Below are 25,948 nucleotides of genomic sequence, written 5' to 3' on the forward strand. Positions count from 1 at the left end.
CTACATTTGTGTATCAATAAAAATATCATACGCCGTAGAAATATCAATTTTAACTTAATACATTTTCCTCTTTAGCATCAATTATCATACATTTGCAAGGCAAGCATGCCTATTTCCATTCTTTTAATTTCCAAGAACTGACCAGTGAGCGAATCTGTCCCATTTCGCTTCTCAGAAAAATTTGCAAATCTTTGAAAAGATTTGCAAAATGGTAAAAATGTTGTGCGTCAAAACAAAATGGTTGTACGATAAACCAATGATGCGCACCTCTTTTTTTTTACCAACTTTTTCCGCTGTGAAAAGCTTTTGTTATATTTACCTTTGGAACCAAGTTATAGAAATGCTGCAACAATATCTCAAAGGCTTTCCCATCCATTGCAAAGTGATACTTTACTGGCTGAAATGTGTTGTGATTCCATCCGTCATTCATATTGATAGGTAAAATCTGAAATTATAGTCCTGTTAGTTAAGCCAAATACAACCGATACTGACACAACTCTGGACATGTATGAATTTTCTATTTGTTTTCTTTCCTATGATAAAATAACATCGCTGTGATTAAATTCAAACAATTTAGACATGCAGAGTTTACACACATATACACACTAACATTAACTACACGTTTTTTTTGTCAATTTTCGAATTTGTGAATTCAAGAGGCCCATTCACTAACATTCAGATTTTCGTGGTTTATTAGTTTTTAGAAACCACAACTAAACTCACTTCCATGAATGTCAGTCCTATATAGTGATGAGCGAATATGTCCCATTTCGCGGGAACATTTGCGAAACTGCAAAAATGTTGCGCATCAAAAAAATTGTTGTGCATGTAATAAAAAAAATTGCCACAGAAAAATTCATTGCACATAAAAGAAATGTTGCCCACGTCAAAAAATTGTTGCCCATGTATAAAAAAATGACGTGGATGACCTTTTTTGACATGTGTCATTTTTTTGACGTGGGCAACATTCTTTTTATGTGCAATGAATTTTTCTGTGGCAAATTTTGTTTCATGAAAAAATCCGCCAATGGCAAAACGTGGAAATTTGCCTGCCGAATTATTTCGCCCATCACTAGTCACATATCAGAAAATCCAAATGAAAAAAGCTTGAATGGAAAAAAGCTGTGAAAAAAATACAAAAATGCAACTTTGATTTATTACACAAAAATTGCGACTTTTCCTGCCGTTTATGATCGTTCGGATACGAAAATTTCGGATCGCCATTTGCAAACGATCATTTCAATACCAAAATTTCTGAACTTTCGGACCGTAAGTATGAAATCTTCGTATTGAAACAAACTGAATTTCATGACTTTCGCAATCATCAGAAATTATCGGATTTCGTGATTTGGATTCGTACTTTAAAGAATGTCTCAATTCTAACAATTCTGTTTTGATAGATTGATCATATTTTCCTATTAATTCCATTAAACTGAGAAAACAATTTGAACAATTGAATCAAAAGTTCTACCAGGATTTAATTGTTACTAAATTAAATTGTAGTTTTTGATTAATCTGTCCCTAAAATTTACTTTTTTTCTAGTGATGGGCAGAATTTTTGGCTAGGTTTCGCTGTGAAAAAAATACCCACAGACTCCAATGTATTGTAAAAAGTCAGGTGGTTTGGAATGGCAAGGTCACTGCAAAAAATGCCCATTGACTTCAACATGTTGCACAAATTTTTGCCATTGACAAATTTTTTGCGAATTGAAATGGGGCAGATTCACCCGTCGCTACTAATGACTTTTACAACATGTTTCAAGATGAATTATACAAAGGTCTTACACTTTCTTTGTGCTTATTTTCTTCGTTTTGAATGATTGTTTTCCAAGTGATTGATGCAGGGACATGTTTTTGGGGTTCGTTGGCTTCTACTAAGATAAGTTTGCTGGATTTGGGGATCATGCCACAGTTTGTACCAATATTAAGAGCTGTTTGCAGATTATCCCCTTAGATAAAAAAAAAAGTAGGAAATGTTAAAATTAGAATTTTCAATCAAAAGATCAAACAATAATAATCTTAAAATCTATTTATATTGAGGAATCTATGGGGCATATTTACTAATCAACGAATCCGAATCCCAAATGGGAAAAAATCGAATTGGAAACTAAAATTAAACTAAACTTTTTCGTCGCCGTTGCATTTTTTTCATATTTTGCGCGATTTTTTCTGATTGAGTAATTGTAAATGGAGGAAAAACCAATCCGATTTTTTCATGACGGCCACGAAAAAGTTGCGGAAAATATACGATAAAGTTGTAACAGCGACGAAAAAGTTGCGCAAAATACGAAAAATCGCGACGACAACGAAAAAGTCGCAAAAATACCGATCTTTATGAAAAACCCGCATTCGGACGCTTTCGGTTCGTTCGTGGATTAGTAAATGTGCCCCTATGTGTTGCTGTATCCAGACTGTATGTTACTTTATCTTTGCCTTTAAAACCCTGCCCTGGTATGTGACTAGATAATGATACTGAATTATTGAAAAAAACACATTCCGTCCAGAGAAAGTTTAACAGTGATGAACAGCGATTCACTTTGAGTATGTTCTCACTGGGGCTCATTTATCAATACTGCAATATTGCACCTGGGCAGTAACCCATGGCAACCAAACTTTTTCTTTTTTTTTTTTGCTTTCATTGTTCTAATTATAGGCATGCAGTTTATACCACTTATAAGTCTTCTGTTTTTCTTACTAGAAAGTAAAATGAAAGAAACAATAGGGCTAATTTATAAGTGATTTTGACACAGTGTGGCAAAGTCATGGTTTTTACCCACAAAGCAGTGTTTTTTTCCCAATAATTCCAGCGTAAAAGCATGAGGTGTCATTGCCCCTGGATGCCTGATCTTGATAACTTTTAGATGGAGTAATAATAATAAATTGCAAGAAAAATTGTCTTTTTTTCAAAATAAAATCCTATTTTGCTACATAAAAACACAAATAGGGAAAACAAAATGGAGTATTAGTAAATGCCCCCTAAGTATAAAGGGGCGAATGTAAAAAAAGTCAGTAATGAAATAAATTTAATTTAGTTTTTGTGAACCTTGAACCAATTCCGACAGTAGCAGAAAGATTGCGCATTTTATAGTTCGCATCATTGTGCAGTTTATGTAATTAAACTTTTATTCGACCAAAGATTACGCCACCTTCAAGCATTCACTATGCGCAATAAAAATTCACAATGCAATAAGAGTAACAAAGAAAGAATTTTTATTCTTATTCGTGTGATTATTTTCCTTTAACGACTTTTATTACATTTTCCCATAGAGTTTATAAGGGTACTTTCTCAACCCAACTTTTTTTCCTGCTCACTTTCAGCCAAGTGACTTGTATCATGATCATCACATGATTGGTGAACTCCTTACCGTTTCACGTTTTTTTTTAACAATACATTCCCCTTGAATAACTTCCATGTAAAAACCTTACCTGTGATCATCACATTCCGTATGTTGGCGGCAGCGAGTTCCTGGAGCACTGAGATTGTCTCTGGCTTCAGACGATTTTCCAGTATCAGTAACCCTAGGAAAATGAGGTCTGTCTCTATCATATCCCTGAAATGTAAAATGAAAAATATAATTAAAACACTTTTTTAGGAAAATCATTCAAGTCAGCAGTTGCATACTATGGCCGCCATTTTTTTTTCTTCATTGCTCCTACCATTCCAAAACCTGTAGAACAGAGACTTGCATATTTCTATCTATTTGCTATACAAAAAGTGCTGTCTTGTATAAAAACGGGCATTGACTCAAGGGATGAGAACATAATTTTGCCCCTTTATAGGTCCCTGGTAAGGCCTCACCTTGAGTATGGGGGCAGTTTTGGGCTCCAGTCCTTAAGAAGGATATTAATGAGCTGGAGAAAGTGCAGAGACTGCAACTAAACTGGTAAAGGGGATGGAAGTAGTGATGGGCGAAATGATTCGCAGTGAATTTCTGCGTTTCGCCATTGGCAGATCTTTCGCGAAACGGATGAAAAAAATTAGCCACGGAAAAATTCACTGCACCTCCAAAAATTGTCACCGGCGTCAAAAGAATAGCCGTGCGACAAAATAATAGCCACGGGCGACAAAATAATAGCCGTGCAACAAAATAGTAGCTGCGGGCGACAAAATAATAGCCGCGGATGACAAAATTCTAGCCGTGCGACAAAATAATAGCCACGGGCGACAAAATAATAGCCATGCGACAAAATAATAGCCACGGGCGACAATTTTTTTTGCCGCACAACATTTTTGCGGTTTCGCGGATCTTTCAAAAGATTCGCAAATTTTTCGGCGAAGCGAAATGGGACAGATTCGCTCATCACTACCTTTGACCTTTAGGGGCACATTTACTATGGGTCGAATCCGAGTCCGAATTGGAAAAATCCGATTTGAAAACGAACATTTTCGTATTTTTGGCGATTTTTTCGGCACCTTTACGATTTTTCGGAAATTATCGCGACTTTTTCGTTACCAATACGATTTTTGCGAAAAAACGCGAGTTAATCGTAGCCATTCCAAAAGTTGCGTTTTTTTCGTAGCATTAAAACTTGCGCAAAAAGTTGCGATTTTTTTGTAGTGTTAAAACTTGCGCGAAACATTGCGCCTTTTAAGTTTTAACACTACAAAAAAATCGCAACTTTTTGCGCAAGTTTTAATGCTACGAAAAAAACGCAACTTTTGGAATGGCTACGATTAACTCGCGTTTTTTCGCAAAAATCGTATTGGTAACGAAAAAGTCGCGTCAATTTTCCGAAAAAAATCGCAAAATACCGATCATTACGAAAAAAACGCAATCGGAGGCATTTGGCCCGTTCGTGGCTTAGTAAATGTGCCCCTAAGTCTTAAATTTGTTTTAAGGTAAGTACTGTTAATCTGTTTATACTGAGAATACAGAAACTGCATTGCTTACCGTTCTATGTGATGCAGATCTGGTAGGCTTTCATTCATAAATAATCGATACGCTAGTCCTATGACTCGAAAACCTTGAGTTGTATAGTAGTCAAGTTTCTCAGAGACATTGGGTGGCACTAGGGAGATTAAAGATGATGCCCATCATGTTGTTGATCCTGATAGTTACAAATTCTTTAACAAATTGCAATTTTACTATCCTTATTTTCTATCATCTATCTTTCTATCTATCTATCTATCTATCTATCTATCTATTTTTCCATCATCTACATCACCTTCTCTTTAGTGAAGAAAACCAAAGGTTATCATGCATGGGTCAATAAAGGCTGCCTTTGTGGACCATGTTGGCAGCTTATTGGCTGGTGTTTGGGCCTACCAGAGTGATATGTGGAGAAAATCAGAAGATATCTATCAGACAGGCTCGTTGATGTGATTCTCACCCTGACAGCCTGCATTTACCATTGTTGTGATTCAGTTATCTGGCCTGAGGGCTAAAGGATCAGATCAACCCAATATCATCCAGTTCGACATGGGCATATAGGGTACAGATCTTCTCATGTGGCAGCCTATGTGTACAACCATCTTACACTATTATCTTCTCACACAATTTTTAACCATCTTTCATCCCCTTCTCTTGGGTTGCATTTGCCTAAGACTCCACATACAACATATTATGTCTATTAGGGGCTCTTTAACAAAAAGTGATTAAAGCCTGGTGGATACTAAAGGACCTTTACATGGTATTTGAAGGCCATAAATACAATATACTCATTAACTACAAGTTATTGAATCTATGAGTCTTTAACTGTACTACTCTGTTGAAGAAGACCTAGGTAGAGGCTATAGCCTTTTAATTACTAATGATTAAGAGTCAAGTATGGGCATTACATTGAAGCATCCAAGATTTTCACTATTTCATGGGGAAGAATTGTTCTGTCATGCCATCATGTTGCTCTACCATGGCTAGACAAAAAGGAGCAAAAATTTGGATACTGTGGTATTTCATCCAAAATTCTTGTTGCTTTTCCTAAACACAACAAAGGCCACTAAGCTCTTAATATGTTATTCAAGCAGTTTGTAGAAATATATTATATGTATGCCCTACTGTATAGGGAAAACATAATACTAACTAGGTACTATATGATCCCCTCTTTCCACCATTAGCCAAAAACATCAGTCGTTTAGTACCTGTTCCTGGTTTGCAAAGTTCAATAACCACCTCTGGAGCCCCCTTCACAAACACCGTGAGGTCCCTCTCTCCAATAATCTGTGTAATAACCGACATGCGCTTAAGGCTGGAAGAAAAGGGGAATTGATGCAAAATGGCGATTCCTTCCACCGGGTCCTAACAAAGAAAAGATAAACAAAGTAAAGCTGAATTCAATTATTTGAGAATATTGAATGGAACACAAACTATTTATCATGTTTATGAATAGATTTTTAAGCATTTTGATTTAATTTGCCATGTTCTTATTCCAATATTTTGCCGTTGGCTGTCAGCGAAATCAATAAAGCCCATGTCACTTGGTCCCAGTAAGTCTGAGCTTTTAGTCCAGAATCTTAAATAAAATGCTAGACAGGCTAAAGAAGCAGCTGGGCAATTCATTCTGGGGGATATCTGGGAGACAGGAGAGAAGTTGTGTGCCAGGTTAGAACAGGGTGCATATGGAAGACGGAGTGTAGTTGTAGTGTGGGCAACTCCCCATTTCTCTTCGCTGTAAAATTCGCAAATCTTTCAAAAGATTCGCGAAATGGCGACAAATTTGTGAAATGGCGAAAATGTTGCGCATCAAAAAAAATTGTCGCCCGCGGCTATTCTTTTGTTGCACGACTATTCTTTTGTTGCGTGGCTATTCTTTTGTTGCGTGGCTATTCTTTTGTCGCCCGCGGCTATTCTTTTGTTGTTCGGCTATTCTTTTGTCGCCCACAGCTATTCTTTTGTTGCACGACTATTCTTTTGTTGCGTGGCTATTCTTTTGTTGTTCGGCTATTCTTTGGTTGCGCGGCTATTCTTTTGTTGTTCGGCTATTCTTTTGTTGTTCGGCTATTCTTTTGTTGCGCGGCTATTCTTTTGTTGTTCGGCTATTCTTTGGTTGCGCGGCTATTCTTTTGTTGTTCGGCTATTCTTTTGTTGTTCGGCTATTCTTTTGTTGAGCGGCTATTCTTTTGTTGTTCGGCTATTCTTTTGTTGCGTGGCTATTCTTTTGTTGTTCGGCTATTCTTTTGTTGTTCGGCTATTCTTTTGTTGCGCGGCTATTCTTTTGTTGTTCGGCTATTCTTTTGTTGCGTGGCTATTCTTTTGTTGTTCGGCTATTCTTTTGTTGCGTGGCTATTCTTTTGTTGCCCGCGGCTATTCTTTTGTTGCGTGGCTATTCTTTTATCGCCTGCGGCTATTCTTTTGTTGCGCGGCTATTCTTTTGTTGCGTGGCTATTCTTTTGTCGCCCGTGGCTATTCTTTTGTTGCGTGGCTATTCTTTTGTTGTTCGGCTATTCTTTTGTTGCGTGGCTATTCTTTTGTTGCCCGCGGCTATTCTTTTGTTGTGTGGCTATTCTTTTATCTCCTGCGGCTATTCTTTTGTTGCACGGCTATTCTTTTGTTGCGTGGCTATTCTTTTGTCGCCCGTGGCTATTCTTTTGTTGCGTGGCTATTCTTTTGTTGCACGGCTATTCTTTTGTTGCGTGGCTATTCTTTTGTCATGTGGCTATTCCTTTGTCGCCTGCAGCTATTCTTTTGACGCGGGCGACAATTTTTGGATGTGCAGCGAATTTTTTCATCTGTTTCGCGAAACAATCCGCCGATGGCGAAACGTGGAAATTTGCTGTGAATCAATGCCTGGTGAAACATTTCCCATCACTAGTTGTGGTCAATCGCGTAGTCAGTGGCACCAGGCTAAAAAGTAGTGTAGGCATTGCTATTAACATAATCATTTATAAAATATATTATTTTTAATTAGATGGTTGGGGATGGGATGTTAGAGTTGCCACTGAGCTCTAACACTGAATGGTGTTCGACTGCTCATAGCAGTAGAACACATCCTGACAAACTGACAGGTTAAACTGCTTTGATAAATGGGTTAATTTTTTGTTTAAAAATATACCTTATATGTTGGGAAAATGTTAACACGATAATAAATGGAGTGAAAAAAATAACAAATGAATGCAAAGTAACCCAATTTGAGCTGGTAATTTCTCATATTACCAACGTACAGGACGTGTGTGTGACTTGCCTCCCCAGCTCCGGCTGCAGGTTTGACCAAAGTACATGAAATTAATTCTCCATCTTTTGTTCTATGAGCTGCGTGACTCTTAAACTCCTGTTAAAAAAAAAAAAAAAAAGATTAAAATTGATCTTGACAAATAACCCCCCCCCCTTTTTTTTTTTTTTAAACAAATATTATTGGGAAATCGGCATTACCCAGCCGGTCCCTTCGAACATCTTCACATCCAACGGGTCTCCAAGCATTTTACCATTGAGCATAATGAGTGAGTGGCAACTTGTCATTGCTCCCAGAAGAGGTCCCCATGGCAAGGTTTTTCCAGTGGTAAAGAAATGTATGTCCTGAAAGCTAGAGGTATAAAGGGAATTCTAATGATCACATTGATCAATAACTTTTGTTGAGCTGAAAAACTGTAGAATGTAAGTTTCGGTGCCTCGTGTTAATACTCATAGACATATGAATGGAATTGTGTAGAACAGGGTTGCAGTTATGCATTTATTTGGGGCCAAAATCTACCATCTACATTGTGCCAATAGGATGCCAACAAATGAGGCTCATTTTCCTGCAAGGAGATATCACACCCACAATCCCTAACTGTCTGCTTGCTAAAGATAGGGAAAAAAATTGGCACATTTTGATAATCCACATACCTTCATAATAGGGACACTCTTTGGCTCCTGGCCAAATGAAAGAGCAAGCTAAAGGTGATATGCAGTGAACAGCCTCTTTGAAATCTTTAAATTCCTGCCACTCTGCTCTAGCTGTCCACTCTGCTGGATGTTTTTTCTCCTAAAGGTGGCCATACATGGGCCGATTCTAACGGCCGATATAGGTCCGCTAGACTGAATCGGCAGCTTATTTGCCCGTGTATGGGCACTAGTGACAGGCCTGCCGACCGACATCTGGCCTGAAATTGGGCAGATCTCGATCGGGTAGGTTTGAAAATTAGTTGGATCGCAACGGCTTGTTGATGCCTATACCCAGGGCCAAACGACCAAATTAGCCTGATATCGCCCACCCATAGGTGGAGATATCGGGAGAAGATCCGCTTGCTTGGTGACCTCGCCAAGCGAGTGGATCTTAGCATGTATGACCACCTTCACCTTCTCTCTTAAACTCAGTTTAACCGTTACAAGGGACAATCCAAGCAGGAATTTTTATCAAAGTAAGTTCTGCCTGTGTAAGCCTGCATTCATAAGTGCATGATCATTACAGCACACACATGCTGTTTTAAATTTCATTGAAGAAGCATGAGAGGGAAAATGGCCTCCAGCTGAAATATGCTATTTGTTGTAGGAAAATGTGATGGTGTTGGAAAATGGAGGGGATATATGCAATACAAATGGTGTGTTTTGGGTGGGGGAAATGTGCCCAACTTATATACATAGTAGGAACATGTAGGGTTTGCATGCCCTTTAATCTACATAGTTTCATTTTTCTTCTGTGTCCTTATTAAAACATAGTAAGGAAATATCAATAAAAAAGAAAACTTAGGGCAAATAGTAGCCTAACACACTTTAAACTAAAAGCCTGGGTAATCATATTTTGGGCTTGTCCCACTCTAACCAGCAAGATGGCTGAACTGGGCCGCTCTGCCCCTATAAACATATCATAAGTACCCAATTGTTTGGAAAGGAAATATACTGTGCATATATATGTATTTATATGGTCATAAATTATATGGTCAAACAACATAGAAGCCAATAAGACATTTTACACTAACTTCTAAATCATAGGAATTATTCCTTGAAGATCTTCCTAAATAAAATGTTATTAGGACATTATAGATAAGCCAATATCTAGTTTGTTATAGCCAGACACCTACATGTAGGGGTTGGTGATCAATGTTATTACATATTTAGGTTGTAGAAAATACTTGCCTGCCTCCACTGAAAGGAACAACGCCATGCAAATCCAAAAAATCTTCTGTCAATGTACCAGTCTAAAGGGGAACATAATCCATTGATGAGCAATAGCAGTGGTAATCTCCTGTCGTATAAATATGGCCCTATGGGTCTAAGTGCAAATTTTAAAATTGGGACCCCACCCCCAGTTCGTTGACATAATCACATGCCCTTTGCACCAAATGTCTATGAAGATTCTCATTCATCCAGGCCATGATATACAGTATCTAGTAGAATTAAGTCTAAAACAACTGGACTTTTCTGAGTTTTTCTTGAAAACGTTTCACCACTCATCTGAATGGCTTCTTCAGTTCTACTACTATGCACCAAATAGTTATGCCATTGGTTCCCCCCAACCTTATGATTAATAACATCACTCAGTTCCGAAACCTAGGCCCTCTATCCACTGAATTCTCTTATTTCCTGAGTATATAATTGTGGTTTTATTGCACTTTTAATGGGAAATAATGGATTTACTTGTTCAAAGACGGCTCCCACCACCCAAGATCCCTGAAGAATGGTATCCATGATATCCCTGTACCTGTCTAGTGTCTTCATTATCCCCAATTAGTAAATATTGATATTATTATTTACTTTGTCAAAACAGAAGAGGTTCAGTTGCCCAGCTAGATTGATCCTCTGGGGGCTAATGCAGAAAATTCCCAGTTTCTTCAGCCTCGTCTGAGCATAGAGAAGCCCCAGTGTCAGGGAAGCTGGTAGAGCAGCATTGACTGCTACGCTTAGCACTATAAGGCACATCAGCACGGTGTCCTGCACGCTGGCCTGGATGCAGGGATAGAGAAAAGAATACAGTTTATGTGTACAGTCTTTATAGTTATTGTATTACTGTAACTGTTTTTGTTTTAATGGCACAAAGGGCCAAAAATATGTCAGTATTTTTCTCTAGAATGTTAGTTTTTTAACTAAGTTGGTCCAATCTGCGCTAAACTGCATCTGCATCTTGTTATAAGGGAAGGGGCCAGTAAAGGATAAGTTAGGGAGTATGTTCTAAGAGGGTAGGTGTCAGCAGAGAGAGCACCGGGACACAATTAGGAAACTTGCTCCTGATCCACATTTTTTGGAATTGGAAACCACCCTATGGAAAAGGAACAATCTCTCACTAATGAAGGGAGGCCCAGAAACCAACATTCCTCCCAGCAATGCACTTTGACTTTTAGGAACCATCAACCCTGCTAGATCTGTGCAACCCAGAGGAACCATAAAATCACAATCTGCAGTCTCCCGGCCTATCTGTGACTTGGCTATACATGGACTTATCTAAGTAATCCTTGCCACTTGGTTGGAGTTACATGTTATGAACTATGTCTCAAAATGGCACCAACATCCCGTGCAATTTGCTGATTAAGATCCTATCCATGAACTTTAACGTTCTCTTGCCTGATTGTCCAATAAATATACAATGCTATGATTTATGAGCCATGAATGCCCATTACAATGAGTGAGACCTATCTCTGGAGACTTCCAATTTAAACATCAGTTATGCTATTCTCATACTTTCCAAGTCACATTGGGTAATGAAAAGGGGACCTCTCTGACAAAAACAAAACTTTTTTCTCTTCATATTTACCCTGTCCTTGTTACTTTCCTTTTTTCTTCACCTCCTTTATTCTGACATGATCTAACTTGTAGTAGACCAAAGATCAAAACTATTTGCTAATTGGTTGCTATGGATAACTGTACCAATCTTCTCTCTTGATTTCTTTTCACTTGTGCTTCTTGACCTCATCCAATTCAATTTCCTTCCAACCTCCATGCTTAATTTAACCTCTTATCTATTCTTGTGCTATAAACACTCCCCTTCCCAGCATTAGCAATGAGCAAAATTTTTTGCCAAGCATGGATTCGCTGTGAAACTCAACATTTCACAATTGGCAAATATTTTTGCACACATCAAAAAAGTTTTGTGGTAGCTGCATCAGCAGTTTCTCAACCCATTCTTTTAACCTTCTCTGTTATATATCTTTTTTACCCTTTATTCTTACTTTCTTTTCCTTTCTTTCTTTCTTTCTTTCTTTCTTTCTTTCTTTCTTTCTTTCTTTCTTTCTTTCTTTCTTTCTCTCTCTTTCTTTTTTCTTTTTCTTTCTTTCTTTTTCTTTCTCTCTCTCTATTTCTTTCTTTCTTTTTCTCTCTTTCTTTTTTCTTTTTCTTTCTTTCTTTTTCTTTTTCTCTCTCTCTTTCTTTCTTTCTTTTTCTCTCTCTTTCTTTCTTTCTTTTTCTTTCTTTCGCTCTCTCTCTTTCTTTCTTTTTCTTTCTCTCTCTCTTTCCTTCTTTCCTTCTTTCCTTCTTTCTTTCTTTCTTTCTTTCTTTCTTTCTTTCTTTCTTTCTTTCTTTCTTTCTTTCTTTCTTTCTTTCTCTCTCTCTCTCTTACCCTTCAGTAATGCCCAATGTATTATTTACTCCATTAATCTCTCTCTCTCTCGCTTTCTTTCTCTCTTTCTCTTTCTCACTTTCTTTCTTTCTTTATTTCTTTCTCTCTCTCTTTCTTTCTTTCCTTCTTTACTTCTTTCTTTCTCTCTCTTACCCTTCAGTAATGCCCAATGTATACGTTACTCCATTAATCTCTGTCTCCCTCTCTTTTTCTTTCTCACTTTCTTTCTTTCTCACTTTCTCTTACTTTCTTTCTTTTTCTTTCTTTCTTTCTTTCTTTCTTTCTTTCTTTCTTTCTCTCTTTCTTTCTTTCTTTCTCTCTTTCTTTCTCTCTTTCTTTCTTTCTTTCTTTCTTTCTTATTTTTGTATCTCTTTCTTTCTCTTTTCAATAAAAAGATACATTTCTGAAGGCCAAATTTGAAAACAGACTAATAAAAGCAAAAATACACTAACCTATTGTCACGTTTAAGCTTACCTCATAATAAGTAAAGATGACTGCAGTATATACAGCTTCCCCCAAAGTAAAGACCACAAGTATAAGAACGACGTACATGGCCTGTCTGTGGAGCTTTACATTTATGGATTTGTTATACAGAATGGATTTCAGGAGATCTCCTTTTGTGGTATTAAATCCTAAATACAAGTACACATATATAAACATTAACAGTATTGGATAATGCTATATTTCTATTTATACTGTTTATTATTAAATTCACCTGTTTGAAGCACAACGGCTTTTACCAGCTCCTGACTCTGCGCCTTTGTCTGGATGAGCTCAGATCCACAAAACAGAACGTGTTTCTTGTAGTCGTCGCCACTTTGTGTTTTCCATGGGACGGAGCCCTCCGAGCAAGGCAAGGGGATCTTTGTGACCGGAACACTTTCACCTAAAAATGACAGTTCTCTAGTAGTAAATTTATTAATATGAGAATTTATTTAAAGGGAAATGATCATAATTTAACTGAAAGAGGCTATAGAAGTAGCTCCTACATTCTCTATCTAAAATAAATATGCATTGCAAGCACTAAGGGAATGCACTCTCTGATGTCATTCAAAGAGTTCTGGGGAGATGCATAAAAACTCGTTGAGGGCCACATACAGTTTACCAGTTTACAGACTTCCATTTTCATAGCCCTGGAGTAAAGTGTAGAACTATCATTGCAAAATGTGTAATGCCTACCCACAATACAATATGCATGATACTTGGGTTACATATACTAACCCACCCATGCTGCTATTGGAATTGCTACTCGAAACATGCCCAGCCTCATGTTGAATTCCCCATCTAAATTCCCCATACTACAGGAATTCAATGGGTGGTGATCATTAAAGTCACATCCAGTTAAAGGAAAACCCCCAGAATGAATACTTAACCAACAGATTATTTTATGTTAAGTGGCCTATTAAAGAATCTCCCCAAACTGGAATGTATATATCAGTAAATATTGCCCTTTTACATCCTTTCCCTTGAGTCGCCATTTAGTGATGGGCTGTGTGCTCCCTCAGAGATCAGCTGACAGGAAGTGATGCAGCTCTAACTGTAACAGGAAGTAGTGTGGGAGCAAAAGGCAGAACTCTGCCCATTCATTGGCTGATGGGGCCTAGCATGTATGTGTGCCTTGGCTTGTTTGTGTGCACTGTGACTCCTATGATCCCAGGGGGCGGCCCTTAGTACATAAAATGGCAGTTTCCTATTTAGGATTACCCAATGGCACATACTGCTAAACAAGTATATTTATATGAAAATGGTTTATTTAGATGAAGCAGGGTTTTACATATGAGCTGTTTATGCAATATATTTTTTATAGAGACCTACATTGTTTGGGGGTATAGTTTTCCTTTAACCTAATAAAATGGGGGGTATAAGCAAGAATAAAACCTCAAGCTTAAGAACTAATAACTTCATAGATCCCTTCAAAAATTCCAGCAATATATATGTATAAGATATCCCTATCTTTACATTCATCTCCAAACATTTCCATTATGTGAATAAAGCTATATCAGCCCACCTTGTACCCCTCCCCAGACACAGATACATTGTTGCTGGGTATGGTTAGATAATCATGACCCCAACAATTAGGGGGTTAATATTTTGGATTTGCTGGGTTGTCGGCTGATATTTTCTTTCCATTTTGTTGTTTCATTTTTCTCTTTGTTTCCACCACAACAGTATGAACTCCAAGGTAATATGGTAACTACCCCCTGTACCACCAGGCACGTCTTGGTGAATGGGGCATGGGCAAATTCATTCCATTCAGAAGATTCTAAATTCAACTTTCAATTTCATTTTGTACATATATTGTCTTTACCCATGGGAACCCCAAGGTTACCGTTCCCCAGGGCCTCATCAACCAAATACTTCCTAGCCCCTTCAAGGTAAACAAAAACGTAGCATCTGCTTGTGGGCATTTATTATATATTTGCAATGATTAGTGATGAGTGAATTTTTTCACCGGGCATGGATTCGCAGCGAATTTACGTATTTCGCCATTGGCAAATTGTTTTGCGAAACTTCTGTGAAAAGTTGCTGCAGAGCGGAATTTATTTTGTCGCATGCCAAACTGGGTGCGGTCGCGTAAAAAAAAAAGGGTGCGGTTTCATCAAAAAAACCGCGGGCGACATTAAAGACGTGGACGACAAAAAAAATCGCGCAACAAGTGCGTTTCGTGGTTTTTTTGCCATTTCGAGAATTTACTTGCCGTTTCGCAAATTTTATGGCGAAGCGAAACGGGACAGATTCGCTCATCACTAGCAATGATCAATTTCCAAGACACCACTTCATATCATGGCCATCTAAACCCCAAAAAACCAAGGTACAGCTACAACCCCTTGAGGGCTGAAATCTGAAACTAGGCTAGAAAATTCTGAAATTGTATCAAATGCCACAATATTCTTATTTAAAGAGACTGCTAGAAAGATTCCCATGTACCTGTTAGCATTCCTTCGTTGACCGTGCATCCTCCACTTATTAATATGGCATCACAGGGCAAGGAGCGATTGGTTTCTGCCAGTACGATCACATCCCCAGGGACCAAAGATTGAGCTTCTACTTCCTTAAGTTCTGAGAACACATCAAATATACACATTTTATCTACAGGGTATTATATATATGTGTTTTCCTAATAATATTTATTGCCTAGTCCATTCCTCCCAGTCCATTTCTTGGGATATCGAAAGACTCCTCAATAAATTCTTTCTTTAACTACACAACTGAATGTCAGTTGAATGTCTCAAAGCCCACAACCCACCCTACACCAAGTAATCTAGCCAGGTCCCAGCTAGCTCATAATTGAACAACTACTGGTACTATTTCACCATGTTTCAAAGTCTGATCACCCTCCCCAGAGTCATCTGACCAGCAATTTTGTAAGATAATCCAATAAATGATAGAGTTCAGTAGAACCCACTTCCTCTTTACCCTCAGGTTTCAATGTCTGCTCTGCTGTCCACCACTCTGAGAAGCTCATCCACAAGTTATTTGTTTACAAATGGTGGTCCTTCCTTGATATGACATTTGCTGCTCACTGCTCACCCCAAACATCTGACCTACTCCCACACCAGGCCATGGGTATTTGCTTCTCCTCAAGCTTCAATCACAGAGATTACTTCACAGATCAGAGGACATTTCTCAAAACTTATTAAAGTATTAAAATGGGGTGTATGTTTCTAGTTGTTCCAGCCATTTATAGCTTTTATCCATGTATTGTACTGATACATACATCTTATAGCTACCTTTGTCTTACAATGTATACTATGGGGCACATTTACTAATCCATGAATCCGAATGGGAAAAATTCGGATTGGAAACGAACATTTTGCGACTTTTTCGTATTCTTTGTGATTTTTTGTCGCCGTTACGACTTTTTCGTAAATTTTCACGACTTTTTCGTAGAAGTTACGATTTGCTCGTATATTGTCGCAACTTTTTCGTACTGAGCGCTCGTAAATGGCGGGCAAAACTTTCAGACTTTGCATGATTTTGGAAGCCTCCCATAGGACTCAATGGCACTCTGCAGCTCCAACCCGGCCCAAGGAAAGTCTCCCATAGGGCTCAATGGCACTCTGCAGCTCCAACCTGGCCCAAGGAAAGTCTCCCATAGGGCTCAATGGCACTCTGCAGCTCCAACCCGGCCCAAGGAAAGTCTCCCATAGGGCTCAATGGCACTCTGCAGCTCCAACCCAGCCCAAGGAAAGTCTCCCATAGGGCTCAATGGCACTCTGCAGCTCCAACCCGGCCCAAGGAAAGTCTCCCATAGGGCTCAATGGCACTCTGCAGCTCCAACCTGGCCCAAGGAAAGTCTCCCATTGGGCTCAATGGCACTCTGCAGCTCCAACCCGACCCAAGGAAAGTCTCCCATAGGGCTCAATGGCACTCTGCAGCTCCAACCCGGCCCAAGGAAAGTCTCCCATAGGGCTCAATGGCACTCTGCAGCTCCAACCCAGCCCAAGGAAAGTCTCCCATAGGGCTCAATGGCACTCTGCAGCTCCAACCCGACCCAAGGAAAGTCTCCCATAGGGCTCAATGGCACTCTGCAGCTCCAACCCGACCCAAGGAAAGTCTCCCATAGGGCTCAATGGCACTCTGCAGCTCCAACCCGGCCCAAGGAAAGTCTCCCATAGGGCTCAATGGCACTCTGCAGCTCCAACCCGACCCAAGGAAAGTCTCCCATAGGGCTCAATGGCACTCTGCAGCTCCAACCCGGCCCAAGGAAAGTCTCCCATAGGGCTCAATGGCACTCTGCAGCTCCAACCCGGCCCAAGGAAAGCCTCCCATAGGGCTCAATGGCACTCTGCAGCTCCAACCCGGCCCAAGGAAAGTCTCCCATAGGGCTCAATGGCACTCTGCAGCTCCAACCCGGCCCAAGGAAAGTCTCCCATAGGGCTCAATGGCACCCTGCAGCTCCAACCCGGCCCAAGGAAAGTCTCCCATAGGGCTCAATGGCACTCTGCAGCTCCAACCCGGCCCAAGGAAAGTCTCCCATAGGGCTCAATGGCACTCTGCAGCTCCAACCCGGCCCAAGGAAAGTCACGATACTGAAGCTTGAATGAATCCGAAACTTTCGTACAACGGCTACGGTGCAACGGCTACGAAAAAGTCACGACAATTCCCACAAGTCGTAACGCTACGAAAAAGTCGTGACAATTTACGAAAAAGTCGTAGCGGCTACGAAAAAGTCGCGACAATTTACGGAAAAATCGCAAAATACCGATCATTACGAAAGAAACGCATTCAGACGCTTTTCGTACGTTCGTGGATTAGTAAATGTGCCCCTATGATTATTTAAATGATATCTTCCTGCATTGGAATCTGGTTTTGAAAAAGTTGGTGAAGGTCTAAAAGTCTGATGATTCTCTGCCTGCCATTACCTCCATTCTTATGAAGCACAGTCACCATGATGCTGTTAAAAGAGATGGACATTTTGTGTAGTTTCACAGATTGCTAAGGGAAAGATAAAAAAAAAGTGGGAAAGTGTGTGTTTCCTTTCTGCAATAGGAACAAAGTACTGAGATGATTGGGTGGTTTCTGTACTCACCGCTCTCAGGTTATAGATAGTCGCAGCAACCGAAACAAGAGTCATAGCTAAAATGGCACAGGCGTATTCTACATAGTTATTAGAAAGCCACAGACATATAGAATAGGCTTGGAAAACATAAAATGGGTTGAAGATCTGCAAAACAAAAATCATGTTACACTGTTGTCTCAAACTTTGAAAAGTATATCCTGAAACCAGTTTTAGTTCTATCAGAGACTCCTTCTAAAACTAATACAGGCTTTTAGTATTTACGGCATATTTACAGCGTTGAGACTATGGGGTGCTAATGCCGATGCTGTAGATTGTTGATCAATAGAAGAAAATGTAAGGTAAGGTGATACCTTTTATTGGCTGAGTAAGTTAAAATTGGAAGATTTTGAGATGACAGTATTTAATCTCTTCCTTAGGCTTAAAGATGTTACATTGTATAAAACTGTATTAGAAGACATTTATACACTCCAAGGCAGAATAGAGTGGGGTTAACAAGAAAGTGGCCAAGTGGGAATAAAAGTGGCCATACATGGGCCGATTGTAGCTGCCAATATCGGTCCCTTGGACTGATTAGGCAGCTTATCGGCCTGTATAGAGGCAACAACAACTGGCCTGCCCAACCAATATCTGGCCTGAAATCGGCCAGATCTCGATCGGGCAGGTTAAAAAATTCAGTCGGATCGGGGACTGCATTGGCACGTTGATGCGGTCCCTGAACCGACTGCGCCCATTACAGTCGTTATAATTCAATCGTTTGACCCCAGGGCCAAAGGGCCAAATGCCCGAATTAGCCTATATTAGCCCAATATCGCCCACCGTGGTGACCTCGCCAAGTGAGCGGATCTTATGTGCATGGCCACCTTAAGACAAGAAAAGCTTCCCAGGATAAGCAATTTAGCTTCCCTCTGCCAAGGATGCAAATACTGGAACAATAAGTACCTTGTTGTGAGGTGATGTCAGCCTAAGGAAGGTGTCTTTGTTATTTGCCCTTAGCTGAGGCCCTTAGGTGGCAGATCTCTAAGTTAAAGGCATCTCTGGACATATAACTCCTGATATTCCTCATCAGTTTGAATACCCACTCCTAACCCTCTTGTTGTATCTTGAAGTTACCCATTAATATTATGACTGAACCAAAGAGTGTCATTGCTGGTGTGAGCTAAAGGGTAAATTACCCCACTATAGGGTATTATTTCTCCATGACACCACATTACATTCTTGGTATGAACTCATTCATTAAACTGTATACTTTCTGCTGCAGGTAATTCCAGCTCTGTCCTCTTTACTAGGAACAAAATTTAATCTTTTCCACTTTGCAGCTTTGCTAGGGCATCTAGTGACCCACATTTTCTTGCATTGAATACAAGATCGGAGCTTCTCTTCTCTAACGTATCCTCTCTGAATTCTCTGCTCTGGCCGTGTTTATCTTCCACTGGATTGTTATGTCTCGCCGGAATCTCGTAAATTCCCACATGTCCTTGAGTGTTCATGATAGAAATGAACTTTACCATCAAATCTGCATTATCAGACAATAATTCCTTGGCTTTTCTCCTACTTTTGCAAACTACCAGAAGGTCAAATGTGGAATTGAAATAAAAAAAAAACAAAAGACAATTTAATGATTTACAATCGACATCGCCATCTTGTCTGCGTGTTCCCTCACCTCAGCAGTATTATATCTAAACATACCTTGACATTTCTTGCTCAAACCAACTACACTTACTTACAGATTGAGCCTAGTTCTTTGCAACTAATTTACCCTTTTCTAACATTATAAGTAGTAACATGCCAGCTGAACTTCTTTTTTAGTATTTTCTTTTTTTCATATTCCTAACCTGTATAAACCTCTGGCTTGTCCATCCTCACTCGCCCACACACACAGGAACATATGCGTAATATACACAACAAGTGCACACTGAAACAATTTGTACTTACACCCACACATGCTCCTTAGATACTTGTGGCTAGTTATGAGCAAATTTTTTTTGGCAGGCATGAATTCACTGCAAAAATCAACATTTGACCATTGGCAATTTTCTTTTTTGCGAAACTGCCTCATTTATTGCACCAAAAAAGTTGCAATTGGGTCAAAAAAGGTCAAGATTGCATCAAAAAAGTTGCAAAAAAAATCATGGGCACATCAAAAAAGTTGTGCTGTAGCCGTATTTCACAATTTTTTCCCAGTTTCTCAATTTTTTTTTGCCAGTTTCGCAAATATTTCTCAAAACGGGACAGATTCGCTCCTCTCTACATGTTCCAAGTGTTGATGAACCATCTCAGCATGTCCTCATCCATTGCATGCTCTGGACTTGACTTTGTACCAAGGGGGTTGTTCATCTTTACACTTTTAGTAAGTTGTAGATCAGTGATCCCCAACCAGTGGCTCAGGGGAAACATGTTGCTCCCCAACCCCTTGGATGTTGCTCTCAGTGCCCCCAAACCAGGGAGTTATTTTTTTAATTTCTGACTTGGAGGTAAGTTTTGGAGGCATAAAGGCCATTTGTGTTGCCAAACAGAGCCCCCTGTAGGCTGTCAGTCAACATTAGGCTCCAAATAACCAATCACAGACCTTATTGGTCACCCCCTAGAATCATGCTTGTGTTGCTCCTCAACTTTTTTTATTTAAATATTGCTCAGGGTGTTGGAGACCCCTGTTGTAGAAAGTGCTATTTTAAGGCAATTAGCAATTGACCTTCATGTTTTATTATTTGTGGTTTTCAAATTATTTAGGTTTTTGTTCACTGGTTCTGCAGTTTGGAATTTTAGCAAATTGTCCTAGCAACCAGGCTTTGTATGAGAAGCTGAAATACGAATTGGAGAGGGTCTGAATAGAAATATAAGGAATAACAATAACAAATAACAATAAAATTGTAACCTCACAGAGCAATAGTTTGATGGCCACCTGGGTCACTGACCCTCATTTGAAAGCTGGAAAGGGTCAGAAAGGGAAAGAAAATAATTCAAAAACTATAAAAGATAAAAAATGAAGACCAGTTGAAGAGTTGATATGAACTGACCTTTCTATACCATGCTACAAATGAACTTAAAGGTGAAATTCTCCATAAACTGGGACTGAAACCATCCCTGCTATGAAAAAAAAAAACCCTGAGCCTCAACTAGTTTGTGATTTACCAAAACACATGCTAATCTGTATCTGTATTGGTAAATGATCAGGGAAATGCCTAGTAGGCACCCTCCACAATGCTGGATTTCTAGGAAACAATGCTGCATTGTGGGTAAGAAACATGGTGACTGGCCTCTGATTATTGCCCTTTGCGCTGCTTTATTAAATGAGCCCATTTTATCAATTTTTTACCTCCTGACATTGGCTTAATGTTACTCAGTGCCAAGCTGACTGTATGAATGGGTTGAAGAATAAGTGCTCCTAACGCACGAAACGCGTCAGGCACACTTTTGTTTTTAAACATGATGAAATAAAGTACAGAATTTTAACGGATTCCTTGTGTCCGAAGTGTGCTCGATGTCCTTCCTTCCACTGCCAAGCTGACTGTAGCCTCCTACATCGAACTTCATGACCCTGTATGATATAGGTATCTTCTGGTCTTAATGATACTTCTCCAATTGCTCTCTCTTACAAAAATCTTTCCTTCTAAGACATATTGGGATAACTCATCAATACTCATTGTTGGGGCCACTATTGTGTTTTATGTATGCAACCATTCTTATTAGTTATTACTTTATAACATTTATCCTAAGATATTCTCAACTGCTTCCCATTCTTTCTCATTCTTCTTCAGTAGTGATGAGCGAATCTGTCCTGTTTCGCTTCGCCGAAAAATTTGCGAATCTTTCAAAAGATTATTTTTTTGTTGCCCGAGGCTATTCTTTTGTCGCCCGGGGCTATTCTTTTGCCGCCTGCTGCTATTCTTTTGTTGAGCATGGCTATTCTTTTGTCGCACGGCTATTCTTTTGTCGCCCGCGGCTATTCTTTTGTCATCCGCGGCTATGCTTTTGTCACGCGCTGCTATTCTTTTGTCGCCGTGGCTATTCTTTTGTCGCACGACTATTTTTTTTTGATGCGCAACTATTCTTCCGCGGCTAATATTTTCATCAGCTTTTGCGAAACAATCCGCCAATGGTGAAACGTGGAAATTCACCGCAAATCCATTCCTGGCGAAACATTTCGCCCATAACTATTCTTCAGCTTTCTGTCTGCTCTACCTTCCTCTAGTCCTTATCAGCATCACAATAAAGTGGTTTAAAAAACTGTGGTTGAGGATAGTGGTGGGCAAAATAATTCACCAGGCATGAATTTGTGGTGAATTTCGGCGTTGTCAGATTTTATTCCGCAAAACGGGCGACGAAATTTGCAGCGTAAGAAAAAATTACGTTTTCGACTTTTCAAGCAACTTTTGAAAGATTCACAATTTTTTTGGTGAAGTGAAACGGGACAGATTCGCTCATCACTAGTTGAGGACTTTCTATATAAGCTGTGTTTATAGGTATATGTACATCAGTTCTTACATAGTTGGGGTATAGAACAGAGAGGCGGAATATGCTGTAATAGTAATAATAAATGTAATAGCACCAATCAGGAAATCTGATTTATTTAACAAAAATGATAAACGTATTTATTTTAAAAAAAAACAAAAAAAAACATACCTCTTTGAAGAGTAGAACCCAGACTGGTTTGATTTTCACTTCTATTGAGTTAGGACCACACACCCTTTGCCTGCACATAGCAAAAGAATATTGATATGATAAGAAACAAGAAGAGCTTACAATCTGGTGTGAAAGCAAAAGGGTTGTATATAAGGGCTGAGGAAAGTATCTGAGCTCAAATGAAATGTTTGAGCTCAATATTATGGCTTGATCTTGGTTGGGTAAAGCCATCTCACAAGGACCGAGAGGGACTCTTCCGGGGAAGAAGGAATATATGGAAAGAATTATGTTTTTGGATGGGTTTACGTTTATTTTTACCTTAATGTCTATGTAAGGCTATAGAAAATGTTATATTAAATATTTCAGTGCTTGATCTGCACTTGGGACATGTATCCTACCTGATCTCTCGATCTTCAGGGGACAGACCAGAACCAAATTTGGAGTATATGTCTAAGCAAGACAGCTCTTCATCCAGAACACTTTAATGAGATGGATAGAAGAGTAAGTTTCCTTGATGCATGAAACTGTTATTTATTTTAAAAGTTTATAAATGTTTTACCCAATTCGCTGAAACTTCCCCTCAACTGTATTCCAGGCATAACGAATTTTCTGTACCTCCATATAGCGCATCTGTAATGAGAGAGTAATTAACGTTTGCATCAATTACATAAACAGACTATGAAAAGAGCATTTTTTTAATAATATAAGTTACAGGCATGGGATCCCTTATCCAAAAACCTGTTATCCAGAAAGCTCTGAATTACGGAAAGCCTGTCTCCATAGACTCTATTTTAATCAAATAATTCAGAATTTTAAAACTGATTTCCTTTTCCTCTGTAATAATAAAACAGTACCTGTACTTGATCCCAACTAAGATATAATTACCCCTTATTGGGGGCAGAACAGCCCTATTGGGTTTATTTAATGGTTAAATGATTCCCTTTTCTCTGTAATAATAAAACAGTACCTGTACTTGATCCCAACTAAGATATAATTACCCCTTATTGGGGGCAGAACAGCCCTATTGGGTTTATTTAATGGTTAAATGATTCCCTTTTCTCTGTAATAATAAAACAGTACCTGTACTTGATCCCAACTAAGATATAATTACCCCTTATTGGGGGCAGAACAGTCCTATTGGGTTTATTTCATGGTTAAATGATTCCCTTTTCTCTGTAATAATAAAACAGTACCTGTACTTGATCCCAACTAAGATATAATTACCCCTTATTGGGGGCAGAACAGCCCTATTGGGTTTAATTAATGTTTTATTGATTTTTTAGAAGAGTTAAGGTATGGAGGTCCAAATTACGGTCCCAAGCCTTCTGGATAACGGGTCCTATACCTGTATATAAATTGGTATGTAAATTGAATTGACACATATTCTGACTATGTGAGGAGCTTAACCTGGAAGCGGGCACTTTGGAGTTTACAAAGACTGTAAACCCTATGACTGTCTTTGCATATCTATAAAGCAAGTGAACCAAAGCCAAGAAACAACTTTTTTTTTTTTTTTTGCAAATAGTTACCCTGCCCTCTGGCTCCGTTATTAATTTGCTGATGATGGAGTTTTTCTCAGTGACAATCTGATGGACGGGTTTTGATCCTCCTGTGCAAGGACTGATCTCTAGCACCTTCCTTTTTGAGTATTCCCTGTGTTCATCCTATTAAAGAAACACACACACACATGGGCATTTAGGCAGAAGGAAGCAACACTCCCAGCCTTGGTACAGTTATAATTATAAATGTTGCCTTTTTATAGATATTATAGGCCATGTAGAATGTTTCCTGTAGGCACCCTACATGCAGCATTGATAACGTAATGACAAAAGTATCATCACTAGCCATGACATAAAATATGTGGTGTCGGTTGAGTTCCATGGCAACATAACCATTTATAAAACTCATCAGGTCTACTCATTACAGAACGTCAGCTGAATGAATATACTTTGATTTAATACAAAGAGTCACAAACTGTGGGCCTGACCCTAGTCAGGGGGCCAGGGCATTGGGTAAGGACATTCAGTTTGACCAGCCATAATTAATGTAACTCTAACTTGTCTTTGCAAAACCAAGAAGGTCTTTAACCTGAAAACATCCCCTCATAAATGCCCTTGATGACATCACAGCCATAAGAGTAGAATGTGCTGTAAATTATATTGATATAGCATTACAGTTGTAATAAGAGATAGCCACTATGGACATTGAAAGAGAACACGTTCATCTAAAGCAAATAAAGTGCTATCTTGTATAAAAAGGGCATTGACTCAAGGGATGAAACATAATTTTGCCTCTTTATAGGTCCCTGGTAAGGCCTCACCTTGAGTATGGGGGGCAGTTTTGGGCTCCAGTCCTTAAGAAGGATATTAATGAGCTGGAGAGAGTGCAGAGACTGCAACTAAACTGGTAAAGGGGATGGAAGGGTTAAACTATGAGGTGAGACTGTCGACGTTGAGGTTGTTTTCTCTGGAAAAGAGGCGCTTGCGAGGGGACATGATTACTCTGTACAAGTACATTAGTGGGGATTGTAGGCAGTTGGGGGATGTTCTTTTTTCCCATAAAAACGATCAATGTACCAGAGGCCCCCCCTTTAGATTAGATTTGTTCTTGAACAAGCAGAATATCCAAGGCTATTGTGATACTAATACCTACAGTTAGTATTACTGGTTGTATATATAGTTTATGTATGTGAGTGTATAGATTGGTGAGTATAGGTTGTGTGCTGGGTTTACTTGGGAGGGTTGAACTTGATGGAAGTGCCAACTGTTTTTCTTTGGACAAATTATCAAGCATAATGAAGGTGTGACCAATTTATCTGTAGATGTATTATCATATCTTTAACTTAGAAATACAGGGCGGGCAGAGGTAGGCACATAGGAGCCCCCTCCTACCCTCTACAAGTCACCCTAACTCAGGGGTACCCAAACTTTTTTTCTTGTAAGCCACATTCAAATGTAACAAAAAGTTGGGGAGCAACACAAGCATAAGAAATGTACCTGGGGGTACCAAATAAGGACTATGATTGGAAGTATCTATGTGGACTGGAAGCTCTGCTTGGCAGGAAACTTGCCTCCAAGACATAAATTCCAAAATAAGCACCTACTCTGAGGCCCCTGGGAGCAACATCCAAGGGCTTGGTGAGCAACATGTTGCTTCCGGGCCACTAGTTGGGGACCACTGGACTAACTTATGCATTATTCAGAGATGCTAGAGAGTGCCTGAGGAAGCATACCACAAAGAAGCCATATACTTATTTCCTTCCCTATGGCAGGCCTGTGGCAGGTTGTAAGGACAGGCCTATCTTGGCCCTCCACTGCTGCATTCTGCTCCTTGACTGAATTGTAATCAACATGGGTGCAAGGGCATCGTGTGCACTAAAGGGGCAGGATTGTGAGCTTCTCA

General features: G+C 39.3%; 1 protein-coding gene across 1 annotated transcript in view; it reads right to left on the reverse strand.

The window, feature by feature from the left end:
- The window catches only part of LOC100494846 (probable cation-transporting ATPase 13A5), a 57,468-nt gene that overhangs the window by 23,656 nt on the left and 7,864 nt on the right, over positions 1-25,948 (reverse strand). Inside the window, exons 3-20 of the mRNA XM_002932227.4 lie at positions 24,076-24,210; positions 23,106-23,176; positions 22,945-23,025; positions 22,547-22,616; positions 17,936-18,070; positions 17,769-17,841; positions 15,331-15,462; positions 13,118-13,288; positions 12,877-13,034; positions 10,608-10,796; positions 9,990-10,051; positions 8,307-8,457; positions 8,119-8,205; positions 6,080-6,236; positions 4,893-5,010; positions 3,427-3,551; positions 1,786-1,949; positions 320-445 (exon numbers count right to left, since the gene is read on the reverse strand). Of these exons, the coding sequence (XP_002932273.2) occupies positions 320-445; positions 1,786-1,949; positions 3,427-3,551; positions 4,893-5,010; positions 6,080-6,236; positions 8,119-8,205; positions 8,307-8,457; positions 9,990-10,051; positions 10,608-10,796; positions 12,877-13,034; positions 13,118-13,288; positions 15,331-15,462; positions 17,769-17,841; positions 17,936-18,070; positions 22,547-22,616; positions 22,945-23,025; positions 23,106-23,176; positions 24,076-24,210 (2,205 nt within the window). The remainder of the gene's footprint in view (positions 1-319; positions 446-1,785; positions 1,950-3,426; positions 3,552-4,892; positions 5,011-6,079; positions 6,237-8,118; positions 8,206-8,306; positions 8,458-9,989; positions 10,052-10,607; positions 10,797-12,876; positions 13,035-13,117; positions 13,289-15,330; positions 15,463-17,768; positions 17,842-17,935; positions 18,071-22,546; positions 22,617-22,944; positions 23,026-23,105; positions 23,177-24,075; positions 24,211-25,948) is intronic.

Source organism: Xenopus tropicalis, chromosome 6 (assembly GCF_000004195.4).
Source record: "Xenopus tropicalis strain Nigerian chromosome 6, UCB_Xtro_10.0, whole genome shotgun sequence".
Lineage (NCBI taxonomy): Eukaryota > Metazoa > Chordata > Amphibia > Anura > Pipidae > Xenopus > Xenopus tropicalis.